Source organism: Grammomys surdaster, unplaced genomic scaffold (assembly GCF_004785775.1).
Source record: "Grammomys surdaster isolate TR1022 unplaced genomic scaffold, NIH_TR_1.0 66, whole genome shotgun sequence".
In the NCBI taxonomy this organism is placed as follows: domain Eukaryota; kingdom Metazoa; phylum Chordata; class Mammalia; order Rodentia; family Muridae; genus Grammomys; species Grammomys surdaster.
The window spans coordinates 7,210,221-7,226,404 of record NW_021604568.1 but is presented as its reverse complement, the minus strand read 5'-3'; the positions used below and the strand labels follow the sequence as shown (position 1 = coordinate 7,226,404).

The 16,184-nt window shown below is 48.9% G+C and overlaps 1 protein-coding gene across 3 annotated transcripts in view; it reads left to right on the top strand.

Moving 5' to 3' along the window:
• The window catches only part of Stn1 (STN1 subunit of CST complex), a 35,201-nt gene extending 25,308 nt beyond the window's left edge, over positions 1 to 9,893 (top strand). For all 3 annotated transcript variants that reach the window (XM_028773687.1, XM_028773685.1, XM_028773695.1), the window contains 3 exons: positions 1,232 to 1,354; positions 3,759 to 3,831; positions 9,150 to 9,893. In XM_028773687.1, the coding sequence (XP_028629520.1) occupies positions 1,232 to 1,354; positions 3,759 to 3,831; positions 9,150 to 9,307 (354 nt within the window). In that variant the 3' untranslated portion in view covers positions 9,308 to 9,893. The remainder of the gene's footprint in view (positions 1 to 1,231; positions 1,355 to 3,758; positions 3,832 to 9,149) is intronic.
• The last annotated feature ends 6,291 nt before the right edge of the window (positions 9,894 to 16,184 follow it).

Genomic DNA, 16,184 nt, shown 5'->3' with positions numbered 1-16,184 from the left:
CGCTCTGTAGTCCAGGCTGTGCTACATAACCCAGGCTAGCCTCAAATTCACAGTCCTTCTGCTTCAGCCTCTTATGTTTAGGAATTCATGTGTGTGCTACCATGCTCAGCTCTGAGGAAACATTAGTAAGTAGTGAAGCCCACCTTCATTCGAAACCATGATGGCCTCAATTAACTAGAAAGATGTCAGGACTCCACTAGGCAGAATGTTCTTAGTGAAGTTTTGACATGGTAGCTTTTTGAAAAAGCTTAGAGCAGCAAATTGTTCCTGCGCAGTACTGTATATTTAAAAAGAAACTGATACGGTGCTGTATTTGTTTCTCTTTGAAAATGATTTCTTCCATCAATTATGAATCAGTTGGTCAAATTGCCCTGCTTGGGATGTCAGTGTCCCTCAATTGAATCCCACTTAATAGCGCCCTGGGAGACTGCAGATGCAGAAACCCGAGAGCCCTGTTATCATGAAAGCTCACTTCCCCGTCTCTCCCTTTCTTTCGTCTGATTTTTTTTTCTAACGTCACCTTTCTTAGCAAATCCAGAAACATGATAAGCAGATCTTACAGAACCATTGTTTCTCTGACATCTAGATGAAAGCTGGCTGTTTGGGAGTGTAGATTATATATATTTCAGGAAGCCACCCAGTTCCTGGCCTGAGCACCAAGTCGTTGCTTCAGTCTGTGAGCAATTTTGGTTTCCTGGATCGTGCTTGTCTGTTATTGTTCTTTCGAAAATGACAAGCAAAACACAGATTTCAGTCCCGGAAGCTGCTGGCTTTTCAGAAGAGACCCCCAGAGTCCTTGCTTTCAGGACTGTGGCTTTTAAAACAGGCTAGGGAACATATCTTGAGGTGACATGAGGCGGGCATCTATGGAAAGGATGCTTCCCATGTTGTTTGTAGTTACAGGGAGTTGAGCTCCAGTTCCCTTCCCCCTGCCCCCTGCATGTACTTTCCCTACTGACCCAGCCTTCCAGCGGAGGGAAGATGGCCCAGCAGTGTGGAGGCAAAGCTGTGAACAGACATATCAGATCTGAAGCACAGCACAGTTAGAAAATGTGACCCTCCAGAGCAGACTCCAGACCTGCCTTAATATCAGCCTGCTTGGCTGACACATGCCTAGATTGTGTTGACTCAGCACAGGAAAAGCCTGTTGGGTGAATTCATAAACCAGTCAGGCTTGGGAGTTAGTCGCAGATGATGGAAGGTGAGACATTTCTTTTTCTTCCCTGTGCAGGTGGAGTTAAAGAACAACAGCACTTCTGATGTACAGCATAGTGTGTTTAAGAATGCTCTACAGTTGCTTCAGGAAAAGGGGCTCGTGTTCCAGAGAGAAGGCGGCTCTGATAAGCTGTACTATGTAAGAGACCTGCAGCCTAGTGAGAGCGACCTCTTCTTACCCTTCCCTAATGTAACCATATCTCTGCTCTTGTGAAACAGTCTTACTCTGTAAACCCAGGCTGACCTTGAACTCCTAATCTCCTGGCTCCACCGATCCACGGCTTTGTAAGTGTGTGCCATTAACTCCCGATCCATGCTGCCTCTTGAAACCCGGTGGCCTTCTAAATATTTATCTGTACATTGACAGATAAGTAATTTACAAGCATGACCGACCCTATGGATTTTTTGTTTGTATGGAAGGAAGGAAGGGAGGAAAGAAGGAAGGAAGGGCGAGCGAGTTATCTTCTAACTGAGAAACCCTCATCCTCAGAGCCCTTGGTCCAGAGGATGATGCATTGGGAACTGTCCTGTGCACCACAGTGTGTTGACCAGCATCCCTGGCCTCTCTCACTAAATGCCACCAGCAGCTCCCATGTTGTGACAATCAGAAATGCCTTCAGGCATCACCAGATGTCCCACTGCTGTGAAGAGTGCTTGGCACGGCTTTCAGTGCCACCGTCCGTCCCAGCACCTGCGAGTCTGCCTCATTCTTTCTGACCAGGACTATTTACCAGAACTTTCTAGCCATTCCTTTATGATGGACACTATGGTGTCGTGTGACTTTTGCTGTCACAAATAGTGTTTCCTGGCCCCATCTACGTGGCTATCTGTGTGAGTTTGTGTCAGTAGTTCCAAGAACGGCTCAAGCAGGAGTGTGTCAGGAGCGCAGGACACCTACTTAAAACTTTTGGGTAACACTCCAGTCAGCCTCCCTGAAGGCCTTGCCTGGCAGCCTCCCTTCGGAGGACCAGCACGGCTGCTTGTTTGCCTCATTCTTTTCAGGGTAAAAGTTTGCCTCATGCTGCATACCTTTGATGTTGGAGGCAGTAAGCTGAGAGTGGACCACCCGTGTCCACAGTGGTGAAATGGCTTCTGAGTAGAGAGGCCTGGAGACAGGCTACTGGGCCTGACCGCTCACAGACTCACTAGAGGCCAACTTAGCAGGTCATTTCTTCTCTAGAGAAGCTTGTTCTTGTTTATTTAAGTAGGAGGGGTTTCCAGTGTTGAGAGGTAAGCCAATATAACATGAGTGCTGCCCACTCATCCTGGGATGGGAGGGCCAAGTAGGACACGGTGGTCATTGTCATACCAAGCAGGGAAGCTCAGCTGGGGTCCTCTTAGAGATTTGTGCCTCCTTCTACTCTGGGTTGGCTTCTGTGAGGGTCTGTAGAGAGCAGCCCTCTCTGGGAGGAGAGCAGCCCTCTCTGGGAGGCAGCCAGGGCTGCTGCAGCTGCCCAGGGAGAGGTGTGGCAGGGTTGGGCACTTCCTCTTGTGAATCACCATGAGCTGGAAGGGGTAGTCAAACAGGAATAGATCCCACGTCCCCTTGTGTGACTGACCCTCCCTTCCACTCATCCCTGATTGTGGGTTCCTTTTGTCCTGAAGCCCCTCTGGGGACAGTTAGAGCAGGCCATGGTTCTGTTCGCACCCATGGTTCACCTTCACACTAGTCTTGTGAGTCCAAAGTCAGCAGGTCTCACGGGCAGCTGTGGGCTGTCTCTTCCGCCCAGTTCTTCAGGTGTGCTTCCATGCTGAGGCTCTTCCTCCTTCCTTCTTCCTCTCTCCTTTTCATGTTCCTTCTTTCCTTCCTTCCCTCCTTCCCTCTTCCCCTTTCATCTCTTCCTCCCTTCCTCACCTTCTTCTTTTGCTTCCTCTCCCTCCCTCCCCCATCTTCTCTGCCTCTCTTCCCTCTGCTCTTCCCTCTCTTCCCCTCTCTCTTCCCTCTTGTTGTTAAATTTACTGCTGGAGCTGAGGGTGAAGCCTGCTGCTAGTTGAGAAACACAGTCGTGGGTGCCTACAAGGGCAGAGAACTTCCATAGATAAGCTGGATTCTCCAGCCTGCTGACTTCCCCAGGCCCATTTCTCCTTTAACTCTTCCTTCTGCTTAAAAAAAGAGAAACTAAAGAAATATAAGACAGGGGAGGGGACCAAGAGGAAGGAGGGCTGGGTCGGGGATGGAGCCTTTGAGCACTTGAACTCCTTCAAAAACATCAGGCCTGTAGGTAAGAGTGTGTCTGAGTGGGCCGCAAGCGTAGAAGAGGGCAGTGCCCCCTTCAAGGCACAGAGTTCCAGTTGTACTTTCTCTTCTGGCCCCAACAAACCAGCTCCTGAGAGATCTCTGTCCTTAGGGATACAGCTGAGCTGCAGGAAGCCACCAAGCATCAGAGTTACATTGCTGGGGGACGGCACATGGCGGAGGGTGTGAAGGGAAGGCTTACAGTTGTTATGGAATTTGTAGAACCGCCTCGAAGGCTGGTCTTGAATTCTGAGTAACACACTGCTGTGTTCTCACACCACGTTTCCTCTCTGGATTCTCCTTTTAGGTAACCACCAAAGATAAAGACCTGCACCAGAAGATCTACCAGATCATTAAGGAAGAGTGTCAGAAACCAAATCGTAAGTGTTTTGTGCATCCAGAGTTCCCTCCCAGAAGTAGACAGACTCAGGCTACTCTGTACTGACTCGGAGGGAGACAGCCAGGGCTTCTATCCTCCCTGAGACTCAGTTTCCCCCTCCTTTAACACATGTTGCTTGGGCTTTGGCTGGGCAGAGGAGTCAGCTTGTGGAGCTCCTGTAAGCAGCCCTGGGGCTTCTGATCCTGTAGGGACAAGCTGGAGGCTGACAGGTAAGGTCCCCTGGGATTTCTGGCACACTGAAGGGAACCACTGTGCTCGGCTTGGATGTGCTGCTCCTGGCCCCAGTGCTTACCACTATCTATGCTTACCACTGCCTTTGAATATGAACTTGGCATTCACCCTCTTTTCAAACATCAAGTATTTTTAGTATTAGGCAGAATGGTTTTTAGACATTACAGCTCATAAATAGCGAAATCCAGCCATCTTGGAAACTGATGAGTTACAAATGAAATGGCCTAGAAAATAGTCCGGGTTTGTGGAGTTAGGTCGGCCCCTAGTGGCTGAACACTCAAACTACAGCTAATCTGACAACTCGCATATCAGTTCACCCTAATTACAAAGAACACATCAGTCTTTGTCTTGAGTCTGTATGAACTTGGGAGTCTTCAAGGTGACCTTTCAGAGCCTAGCTTTTGCAAACATATGCCAGTAACAAATACTTACGTCAACATGATTCTGGGAGCAGAAAGGGTTGTGAGCCCTGGGTCCCCATCCTGTTTTCTTTCTCTCTGGAGAAGTCATTCACTCCTTTCAGACCCAGACAGTCAGCCTGAGTTACCAGGTAGAATGGGGCCAGGCCATTTGCCCTTTGTTTAGGACCCAGTGAGATCAGAACCCAATGTGGTGTGACAGCTAGACTTTAAAAAAAGAAAGAAAAGAAAAGGAATCCTCAGAGCAGTGTGTTACTTTAGTAATGGATATTGTTTGGCTCATTCATAGCAGTGAGAGCGCAGCACAGGCAGACGTGGTAACATGGGCCTGTAACCCCAGTCCCGGAGGGCTGAGGCAGGAGGTCAGCCAGGGTTAACATTGTGAGGTATGCATCTCTCTCTCCCCCTCCTCCTGCCCCTCCCTTTTTCCTTCCTCTTTCTCCTTCACCCTCCTGTGTGTGTCTGTCTGTGTGTGCCTCTGTGTCTGTGTGTGTATACGTGTGTGTGTGTGTGTGTGTGTATACGTGTGTGTGTATGTGTGTGTATACGTGTATTATATGTACCTGGTGTATATGCATGGAAGCCAAAGGAAGACTGTAGATGTCCTCTATCCCTTTCTGTCTTATTCTCTCTTTCTATCTCTCTCTCACACTTTATTTATATTTCAAATGTTGCCCTCCTTCCTGGTCCCCCTCCAAGAGTTCTTCACCCCTTCCCCTCCCCTTTCCCTCTGAGAGGGCGCTCCCCATCATGCTCCCTCACTCCCCCTACCTTACCTTACCCTACTCCCAGTCCCCCTTCCCTGGGGTATCCAGTCTCTACAGGATTAGGCACATCCTCTCCTACTGAGACCAGACAAGGCAGTCCTCTGCTACATATGTGCCAGGGGCCATGGACCAGGCCATGTATACTCATTGGTTGGTGGTTTAGTCTCTGGAAGCTCCAAGGGTCCAGTTAGTTGGTATTGTTGTTCTTCCTGTGGGATTGCTATCCCTTCAGCTCTTTCAGTCCTTCCCCTGTCCTATTCTCTTAAGACAGACTTGTCACTAAACATGGAGGAAGGCTGGCAGCCAAGGTGCTCTAACTGTTCTCCTGTGCCTACCCCTCCCTCCCCATATACACACAGTGCAGGGAGTACAGGCCCTCCTGCAGTCATCCTGGCTGATTTTACATGGGTATTGGAGATTTGAAATCTCAGGTCCTTATGTTTCCCAAAGAAGGAGTCTCTTCAGCCCACAAGACTGTCTCAGAAAGTAAAACCAATAGGCATCCTTTCATTGAGACGAATCCTCTCTGTCTTCTGCTTTGTGAGATCCTCAGCCAGAATGGATGGTCCCAAAATGTCATTCCTCCACACCGAATCCCAGGCCCCTCGGCCATGTTCTTAGATTGATATGCGCTGGGAGTGAAAAGCTTATAGCCTGGCACCTGTAAAGTAAATGAGAGGGGTTCACACTTCCTTTCTTGGAAGGACCTGCAGCAGCACAGTGAGCAGAGGCACAGGAAGAATGAATGACCAGTTTTCCTGGGAAGATGGCTCAGCGGGCTCAGCAGGTGGAAGTGCTTGCTCTGAGAGCCTGGTTATCAGAGTTCAGGTCCCTGGAACCCACAGGAAAGTTGGGTTCAGCGGCACACACCTGTGTTCCTAGCACCCCTATAGCAAAATGGGAGGCAGTTGGAAGGTTGTCCCGGAAGCTAGGGCCCAGCCAGCTGGCTTGGAGCGCAGCAACAGAAAGCAACAAGGTGGACGGCAAAAACCAGCTTACATATCCGTTCCATGGCATGTGCATATATATACACACACACCAATAAAGAAGTGAAAAAGTGACAGGTTCTATGTACACTGGCTGGTCAGTCCCTGCCTGGGCTAGTGAGCCTATCAGGGGGACAGCTCTGTCATTGTCTATATGTGAGTTAGGGGGACCCTGCAGGTGGTCATGGCGGGCATGGAAGTGAACCAGAAAGAGGTGAGAATGAAAACTCACTTCAGATTAGTATCGTCAACCTGGATTAAACCTCTGGAGTCTGGTGCCAGGGGTTACTGCCAGTTATTTAAACCCAGTATCATTTGGAAAAGAAGTTTCCAGGTGTAATACAATCCCTGTGCACAAGGTATCATTACACTGAACCTCAACACAGGGCACATGTCATTTCTTCCAAGAAAATGGGTTCTGGAGATGGGCTGCGTGTATTAGCTTAAGGGTCTGGGGGAAGGGGGATCTGGCCTGGTCTGCTCATACAGGTAGTGTAGAGGACGTTTAGGTTATTAGCCACCTCTGGTCCTGGTTATGAGAGCTTGGGGGAGCCCCTAGGTCATTTAGACCATTAGGTATCTTTGGTCCTGGTTGAAGGAGCCACTGGCTGTACAGGTAACGTACAGGTCATTTAGATTACTAGCCGCCTCTGGTCCTGGCTGTAAGAGTTTGATACGTCCCGGCCCAACAGATACAGCAGATCAGCAGGCTGTTCATCACCTCCAATTCCCAGATTTCTGAATGGAAAAAGAAATTCTACATATTTCCCATTGGAAAGACATCCTGGTTTTCCTGGAGATCTGGGGGTGCAAGGAACCTTTGCGCTCTGCTCCCAACACATGCAGGCTACTGAGAGCTGTAGGCCAATCACCTAGTTCAAATAACTCCCAACAGAGTGCGGTGTAAGACCTCACAGGAGCTCTCTTAGCGTCAGCTGTGACCACTGTCTTCCTGTTGTCAGAACCTGTGGTAGTGAATGCTAATGTGTGCATTTCCTGAGAAGCCAGACGCCCTCTCCACACCAGACCAGCATCCGTCTGGGGATGCTCTGTGCACGTGCAAATACACAGTCCTACTTTTCTAGAAACTCAAGGTTGGGCTGTGATCTGCATTGTCTGAACCCAGCATTGGGCTCTACAGGTCACTGGCAGTCACACTGTGCTTGGGAAAAGCCTCTGACTTCTAAGTGGCTCCATGCTATTCCACAGATGTCCAGAGAGGTCAGTCTATTCATTTCATCATTCCTACTGGGCCTTTCATGTAAAACAAGCGATGGGCTGACAAGGAAAATGTCTACACTACATTAGCTCCCTGAAGGACTAAGGGGTTTGTCTGAAAGGTGGGCAGCATGTGGTATCAGAGCGTGACTGCAGAGCAGGTGACAGTAGTGTCTACCTGAAGGACGTGAATCAGTGTTCACAAAGCTGTGGAGAGAACTATGCTTTAGGCTAGAAAGGGGTGAGAAAAGTGAGGTTCCTTTTCCCGAAGGGACAGTGACTGGTAGCCCTCAGCTCTGGCCTGGGCTCCTGGAGGCTCGTTCTAGCTCTCTGCCGCTCAGCTGAATATTGAAACAGAAACTAGCAATTTCAGGTGGGATCGTTGAGTGGATTTTTCTCTATTATAAGGAGCTTATAGATTTAAAAGCCTGGATTTCAGCTTTACGTATGGTATAACAACGGTCAATTATCCTGAAAAGAATTGTATGCTACAAGTGTCTCTTGACTCTGAAAATGTTATCATGAGTACAAAAATTAAGCAGAAAACGTGCAAATAAGCGTCTCACCTGGATTCCCTGGGAGAGTCCAGCTCTTGGGCACAGTGATGTCCTTGTGTATCCGCTATGTCCTTTTTACATTTAACGAGAGGGTACATGGGAAGTGCTTCTGAAATGGCAGCATTTTGAAAGTAATGAGTCGGTACAACCACTAGGGGTCACAGTCTAACGTTTGTTAGCCTGGGACCTCAGGCCATGAGAGGATCACAAGTGCTCCCTGTCCCACAACCAGTAAACAGCTGATTCTCATGGGTGCTGTGACTTGCTCACGGCTACAAAGCTGCTTCTCTGAGTGCCTTCCCCACTCAAGCCCTTTGGTTACCATGTGAACGCAGATCAGCTATTGTGTGCAGGGGCTGGGCCTCCGAGGAGGGCCTGGCTTTTAGTAATGAGGTTCTGCTGTGACTTAGGATATTGTTTATGTCAAGATGTCCAGATGAAGTAAAGGGACAGAGCAGTGCGTTTATTCTAGTCTACTTTAGTCTGCTTGGTAGGGAGAAGATTGTGCTAACCCATGAACGTAATGATCCCCTAACACCACAACCCTCAGTAGGAAACCCGGGGGGCGGGAGCGAGGGGAGCCAGCCTTCAGCTTTCGTCACTGAGTGCCCAGTGCTCTTAGTTTGGGGTCAAAGGTAAACGATTACTAAACTACAACTGCCACAGACATGACCCAGTGAAAGCCAGAAGAGGAACATGGGCCGGGCTAAAGGTAGGAATCCCTTAGCCATGCGAGCCCATTGAGTCAGGACCTCTAAGAAAGACCAGCTCTGCTGCGAGTCCAGAGGCCTCCTGGGAAACCAGGGTTCAGTACTGTGTACCAGAGAAAAGGGTTTGTCAGGACTACACAGCCATTAGGTCAGGGGATACAGACTGACTGGAAGCCTTGACGGTTGACTGTTGAAGAGCAGAGCTTTGAGAAGTGGGCTGTGTCATGGAGGCAGGCATGTGGAGCCAGGCTGTGTCACAGAAGATCATGTACACCAGTGCACGTCAGACCTTAGTGTGAAAAGAATCTTCTTGGATCTTGACATGATGCATGCCGCCTCAGGAGGCCTGGAGAGGGACAGAGGAGGGCCTGGCTGTCACGATCACACTTAGTGTCTGCCCTTGCCCACAGATATGGAGAAGGGCTGCCACTTGCTGCACATCCTCAACTGTGTGCACCTCAGCCTCCGCTGGGACCTGAGCAAGGCTGTGCTGCAGCAGGTGCTGGAGCTCCTGGAGGACCAGAGTGACATCGTGAGCACCGCAGACCTCTACTACACGGCCTTCTGAGCCGAGCCGTGGAGCAAAGACAGGTGGCCTTCCCCCAGGTTCTGCTCACAGGCACAGTACAGACTTACATGTGTATAATCCCGTAATAAATTCTGATAGTCACAAGACTTACATGTGTATAATCCCGTAATAAATTCTGATAGTCACAGGAAAATAGGGCTGCACTTCCTGCTGCTTGCTGTGTCCTGAGACAGATGGCTTTGTTGTCAGCCATGACACACACAAACCCTCCTTGTCAGCTCCCTGGCTGGACTCAGCGCCACTCAGTAGAATGGGAGGAAACAGTGTTGCTGGATTAATTACTGTGTCTGAATTCAGGGGCCCCATCTTCATAGAGGGACATCCCAGGGTCAAGACTCCTACACATCTGGAGAGCCAGTAGCCAGACTCCACTGTCTGAAAATGTCACACTCCAGGTTACCACACACGTCCCCACCAGGTGCCCCTGATGTGTTGAAAGCTCATATGGGACCCTGCCTCCTCCAGCAATTGACATTTGCCTCTGGGTCCTGAGGCTTCAGCAGTAGCAGTGAGGGCTGCTGAGGCTTGCGCATCTGCATTGGAAAATAAAGAATCTGACACATGGCTTGTGCTTTAATTCACTTCCTTATGACTTGAAAGTTGTCTCAGAATGTTTCCCTGCACTCAAAGAGGTGCCCAGCTAAATGTGTGGTCCCTCAGTGGTCCCTGAAGATGGCAGAGGCTGTCAGCCAGCTGTCTGGCTGATAGTGTTATTTTCATGGTTGCCGCTGAGTGTGCAGGGTGTGCCGACACCATCCAGACGCAGCTTGGTATGTGCCCAGACAGGTGATGGAGTCATGCTTTTGCTCAGAATGACAAGGTAAAGAAAGCATCTGAGTTATGTAGCAGGCTTGTTCCAACAGCAAATGGCAGATCCAGCCAGCAGAAATAAAAGTACAGAGAAAGATTTGGAGTTAATTACAGTCATTTTGCAGAGGGCACATCTGCCTTAGTCTGCTGGGCTAGCTTTTGACGTAACTTGAGTCTGGATGGCTCAGCTGGAAATCCCTTGGGCCCAGGAGCTATTCCAGACCTCTGGTGACTTCTTATTAATAACGATGACACAGCCACCTTCTCTTCCCTTTGCCCGGAAGGGTCTCAGCTGAGTAGGATCTGCATGGAGTTCTTCCAGCTCAGCAGCTGGTCCACGTTGAATGGCTATGTCTTGATTAGTGGAGCCTTTCGAGAGGGAGCCTAGAGTCGGCATGAAACGCTCATGTGCTGGATCGAGCAGTTTCCTGAGGATTCCTCTCAGGGGGATAGCACACAGGTGTGAAAATCATGAATGTACAAGATGTCCATCACTGTCTAATCTACAGCCATTTATATTTGGAGAAGTTGAATGTAAACCACACAATGAAATACTACACAGCCACTAAAATGATGGTGCAGATGGCTAGCCACTGTTGCCATGGCCAGTACTCCAGGAGATGTGTGAGGAGAATGGAGTTATGGGGCTGTTTGTGTGCCATAACGCCGTTGGTATAACACTCCTTTATGTCTTTACGTAATCAGTAAATGTGTCTAGCACAGGTCTACACAGACAGCCCCTCATTTCCCCCTCCTAGAAACACTTGCTGCGTTTACCTTTCAGGACACCAAATTCCCAGGCGGCAACTTTACTTAGTCTTCTGTCGTAGTGCTCAAGAGTCAGTCTCAGCCCCAGACCTCATTTCTAGTTATTTTGTTCTCCAGGGAGCTTAACCTCAGGTCATGTCATTTGCATGCTGCCGGACATCCCAGGTGGCATGAGATTAGGCCTGTCTGCCATCCTCATACCCCTATATCCTCATACTGGCATCTACTTGGGTGTCTTATAGATGTCACCAGCTTAATCTGTTCAGAGCCAGGTCTCTGGATCACCCCAACCCCAGCCTTGCTCCTAAGCCCCGCCCCCAATGCAGGAGATGCCGGTTCCATTCCCCAGCCACTCAGGTCAAATCTGTCAACAGCTTTCTCACAGTCTACACCCAAGCCATACTCTGTAGCTACAAACTGTCTTGACTCCTCCAAAATGTTTCTAGAATATACTTCTTACTCCCGCACTTCCTCCTTGAGTATTGCTGGCTCTTCCTCTCTTGCTCAATATCAGTCTTCACCCTCCTTATCACGTTCTCGGCACTGCAGTCACGAGAGTCCTGCACTGGTTCTACTTTCCACAGCCTTGAGTCTTCACAGGTGGGAGCCTGAGGCATCCCCGTGGCCAGTAAGGCTCTGCTGGGCCTTCCTCCAATTCACTATGACCAACCTTTACTGCTCTGGCTGTGCTCAGCACACCAGGTACACTCTTGCCTGGTGACAGGCCTCTGCTCTTGTCCTTCAGGTCTGTGTCCCTCTCCTTAGTGAGGCCCACCCCAGCCCTCGTTGATCATAACCAATTTCTGCTCCTCAGCTTTGTTCAGCCCACAGTGCTAGTGACTGCCTAACGCACTCCAGATGTCTGCCTGCTTGCCCTGTTTATCATCTGTCTCCCTAGTAGAATGCTCCAGAAGGCTAGGATTCCTTCTTGTTTCCTGTGTCCCCCGTACCCAGTCAGTGCCTGGCACATCTTTCACAAGTTCCACTTTTGTTTGTGACTAGCTGTTTCCAGCTCCTCTTGCCTTCATCTCCTGAGGCTCCCCCCAGTGTTTGGAAATGTGGTCAGTCCGGGAATGCTCAAATAACATCCCCCCAAAACAAACGTGCCAGGGCACCTGGGTTATAGCGACTCAGATTCCCTCGTCCTCGAAGATGTGGCTATGATATGTGCTGTCCAGAGTTTCTCTGCACAGCCCAGTGCCCTCCACCCATCCTAACTTGATATTTACCAGCATTCCTTGTCTGTCTTCTCCCTTCCTCACTCCTGCTCTCTGCATCTCCCAAGTGGAAGTTCTTGCTTTCTTGAAGTCTTTGCCTCTGGGTCAGTTTCTGGGCAAAACTACATCAATATCACCCTCCCTGATTCATTTGAAAAGTGTTACATGCGGATAACTGTACGAATCAGACATTATTAGAAATGCTCGCCAACGTCTGACATCTGTTTCCTCTGAAAGGTGAGATGCCAAATGCTTTTGAATTCATGTCTTCACAAGTCCTAGCTCTTAACAAAAAAGTAGAGTGAGCCAGTGAGTGAGATGGCTCCGCAGGTGAAGGGACACGCTGGTGACCTGAGCTCATCCCTGGAACCTGTGTGAAAGTGGAAGGACAGACCCACTCTACAGGGTTGCCCTCTGACATCTGGAAATATCGTCAGTCTGGGAACGCTCAAACTAACATCCCCACAAAACAGACTCATCCAGGGCACCTGGGTTATAGCGACTCAGATCCCCTCGTCCTCAGAGATGTGGCTATGATATGTGCTATCATATCGTACTGTGGCATGCGCACACACAATAATACATTTAACATGGGCTGGAGAGGCTGGGCGGTGGTGGTAAACACCTTTAATCTCAACACTCAGGAGGCAGAGACAGGCAGATCTCCATTCCAGGACAGCCAGGGGCCTGTAAAGAGAAACCCTGTCTCAAAGAAGAGGCTGGTGAGATGACTCTGTGGTTAAGAACATAAGGGCATGTACTGCTCTCCCAGAGTTCCAGTTCCAGCCACTGTGTGAGGTGGTTCACAGCCACCTGTCACTCCAGTTCCAAAGGACCCAACACCCCATCCTCCTCTGCACCAGCCCTCATACATGCTCTTCCCCTCCCACATAATGAAAAATAATGTATTTCTCATCCCCCAGAAACAAGCCTGGGAGGCCTCTGCCCCACAATCCTGTCAGGACACTGTAGAGCTGAGCGAAGCTCTTGGAAAACCTTCGGGGACTAAATGGTGTTGAGCTATAGCTCATGTGTATGCAAAGACCAACCAGAGGGTCCCTGAATGGGACATGTGGAATGAAGCCCTCCAGCTCTGGGTGTATGCTTGTTTGGAGAAGTGTGGGCCCACACATAGCTTGTGGAGGCAAGAGGACAAACGGTGCTACTGTCTAGCCGTGGGTTTGTTTGAAGAGCCATGATTATCCCCATCTGGTAAACTACCAGTGCTCTTCATTCCTCTAAGACACTCCTTTGTAATTATTTTCCCCTCTGATGGTGTGCCAGGATACTGGCCAAAAAAACCAAGTGGGATAAAGTCCATTCAACTGTGAGGGACTCAAGACCCAGTGCCAATGACTGAAACCAAGCAAACTTCTAATTTCCCATTGGCAAAAGCATCTACACTTTCTTATTAATGTGGTTTCTCTTCCACAAGTGGCTTCTACGAGGCTACCCAAAAAACATCTCTTTGTTCCCTTTCTGAGTTTATATGAAGCCTATGGGAAACTCAGATTATGAGGTGTCTCACTAGGGACACCAGCAGCAGGCACTGGGAAAAGGGTGTGCAGGGCCATCCTGAAGGGGTGGGGTCCCAGGGCAAAGCTTTGTAACAGACGTTGATGCCTGCTGTTCGGGCAGAGGGCTAAGTGTGAGTCTCTCCTCAGACCACTGGGGTGTGTGTAGTGCCAAGTTTGACTTCAGCCTGTTTCTATTGAAATTTGACAAGCTGTCTACTGCCTGCTGACTTCTGCTGTATTTATTAAGACAAACAGGGAAATCCCAGAATAACACCAGGCTGTATATTCACAAGAATTCCAAATCAGACCCCAAAGGTCTGTAATGACGAAGTCAAATGCTGCATTTTCATTTGAGATCAGAAAGGGGAAGCTTGCAGACCACTTGATGGCTTCAGTTTGGGATTGCTTCTTACATTTGTTTAGAGTGTGTGTGTGTGTGTGTGTGCCTGTGTCCGTGAACATGCCTGGTCACACACGCAGCAGAGGACAATGTATGTGAGTTGTTTCTCTCCTATCATGCGGGTCCCATTGGTTGAAGTCAGGATATCCGGCTTGACAGCGAGCATCTATCCACTGAGCCATCTCACTGCCCAGATCTTAAACTTTTGCTTCTGTTAAGTCAGGAAAGGTAGTATTTCATTAGTTCAGATTTAGTAAGTGGTCTATATGAACGAGTGAGAGACATGAGGTTGAAGTGGTGCAGTCTGTCTACTGCAGGTCTACCAAGAAATTCTTATTAAGTCTGAAGGACCATGAGAGAACAGGTTTCTGCTCTTACAGAACCAACCCTCTGTAATGAATGAATGTCTTACTTTGAGTTATCCATTTTTTGTTATCACTTAATGATACCTTATTTACTATCTGAGATTTAGGTGATTTAAAGTTACTTGAGCACGGGCCTGGGGAGATGGCTCATCGATCGGTTCAGAGTCCGTCTTGACTGTGTTAGCATGAGGACCAGAAACAACTTGGGAAGGAAAGTGTTGGTTTGGCTTACATTCCATATTATAGTTCATTATGAAGTCAGGACAGGAACTCAAGCAGGGCAGGCGCTGATGCAGAGGCCATGGAGGGTGCTGCCTACTGACTTATTCCTCATGGCTTGCTCAGCCTGCTTTACTATAGTACCCAGGACCACCAGGCCAGGGATGGCACCACCCACAGTAGGCTGGGCCTTCCCACAACAATTGCTAATTAAGCAAATGCCCTTCAGGCCTGCTTTTAGCTGATCGTATGGAGGCATTTTCCTAATTGAGGTTCCTGTCAAATGACTCTAGCTTGTGTCAAGTCGATGTGAAAACTAGCAGCATAGTGTATTACTAATAACCCAAGTGGAAACAAGCCAGTGTGCATCAGCTGACCGAACAGAGCAGTCTTCCCCTCACCGACTACCATTTAATTGGTTTCTAGTTTGTAACTGTTGCAACCAAGTATGCAAGGGACACCTTCATAGATTTTTCCAGGAGAAAGTGCATGAACATGTGAAATTGGAATTGATCCAGGTCTGGTGGCCTGTGCTGGTCATCCCAGCACACAGGAGACTGAGGCTGATTGTGAGTTCAAGGCCAGCTGAGGCCCTATAGAGAGACTAAATGCATACTAAAAACAGATAAGTGACCAGGCATTAACAAATTACCCCCTGAAAAGGCTGGGCCACTGTTAACTGCTCTCAATGACGGACGAGTCCACTCAAAGCTCACCCACAATGTGGCACCTGCAGTTTTCGTCACCGTCCTTGTGACAGATATGAGTAACTGCTGGGTTTTGGTTTACATTTGTTTCTTGAATATGAGCCAAGTTGAGCCTCTAGATGCTCATCATGGATACCATAGACAAGGTTCTGTCCTGGACAGTGGCCATCTCTTATGCCAAGAACTGAGAATGGCCAGTCACCCACTAGCCACAGCATCAGCTTCAGAACTATCCTAGAGCCCGGTCAGCATGGGTGACACACAGCTGAAACTGAAATATGCCTTTTAAGGTCTCAGCATGCTGCTTCAAGTGCTTGGCCATGTGCCCATGCCAGCACTAATACATTAAAACGTAAAGCAGTGTGTGTGTGTGCGTGTGTGTAAACATGCAAGTGCATGCTCGTGTGTGAATATGGGTGCACAGCATGCCATAGCATGCATGTGGAGGTCATAGGACAACGCAAGCCTCACCTTTTGCCTTATTTGAGACGTGATCTCTTTCACTGTTGGGTAGCTGGCCTTCAAGCTTCCAGGGATTCTCCTGCCTCCTCCCGTCTCACCACAGGTGCACCGTGGTTGAAGGCATGCACTACCATTGTCCATCTTTTTTTTGTTGTTGTTTTTGTTTTTGTTTTTTTTTTTTTTTTTGAGACAGGATTTCTCTGTGTAGTCCTGGCTGTCTTGGAACTCACTCTGTAGACCAGGCTGCCCTCGAACTCAGAAATCTGCCTGCCTCTGCCTCCCAAGTGCTGGGATTGAAGGCGTATGCCACCACTGCCTGGCAACAGCTAACACTTATTGAACATTTAACAATGTGCCAAGCTTGTCACCCACATCATATAATTCAGAGAGT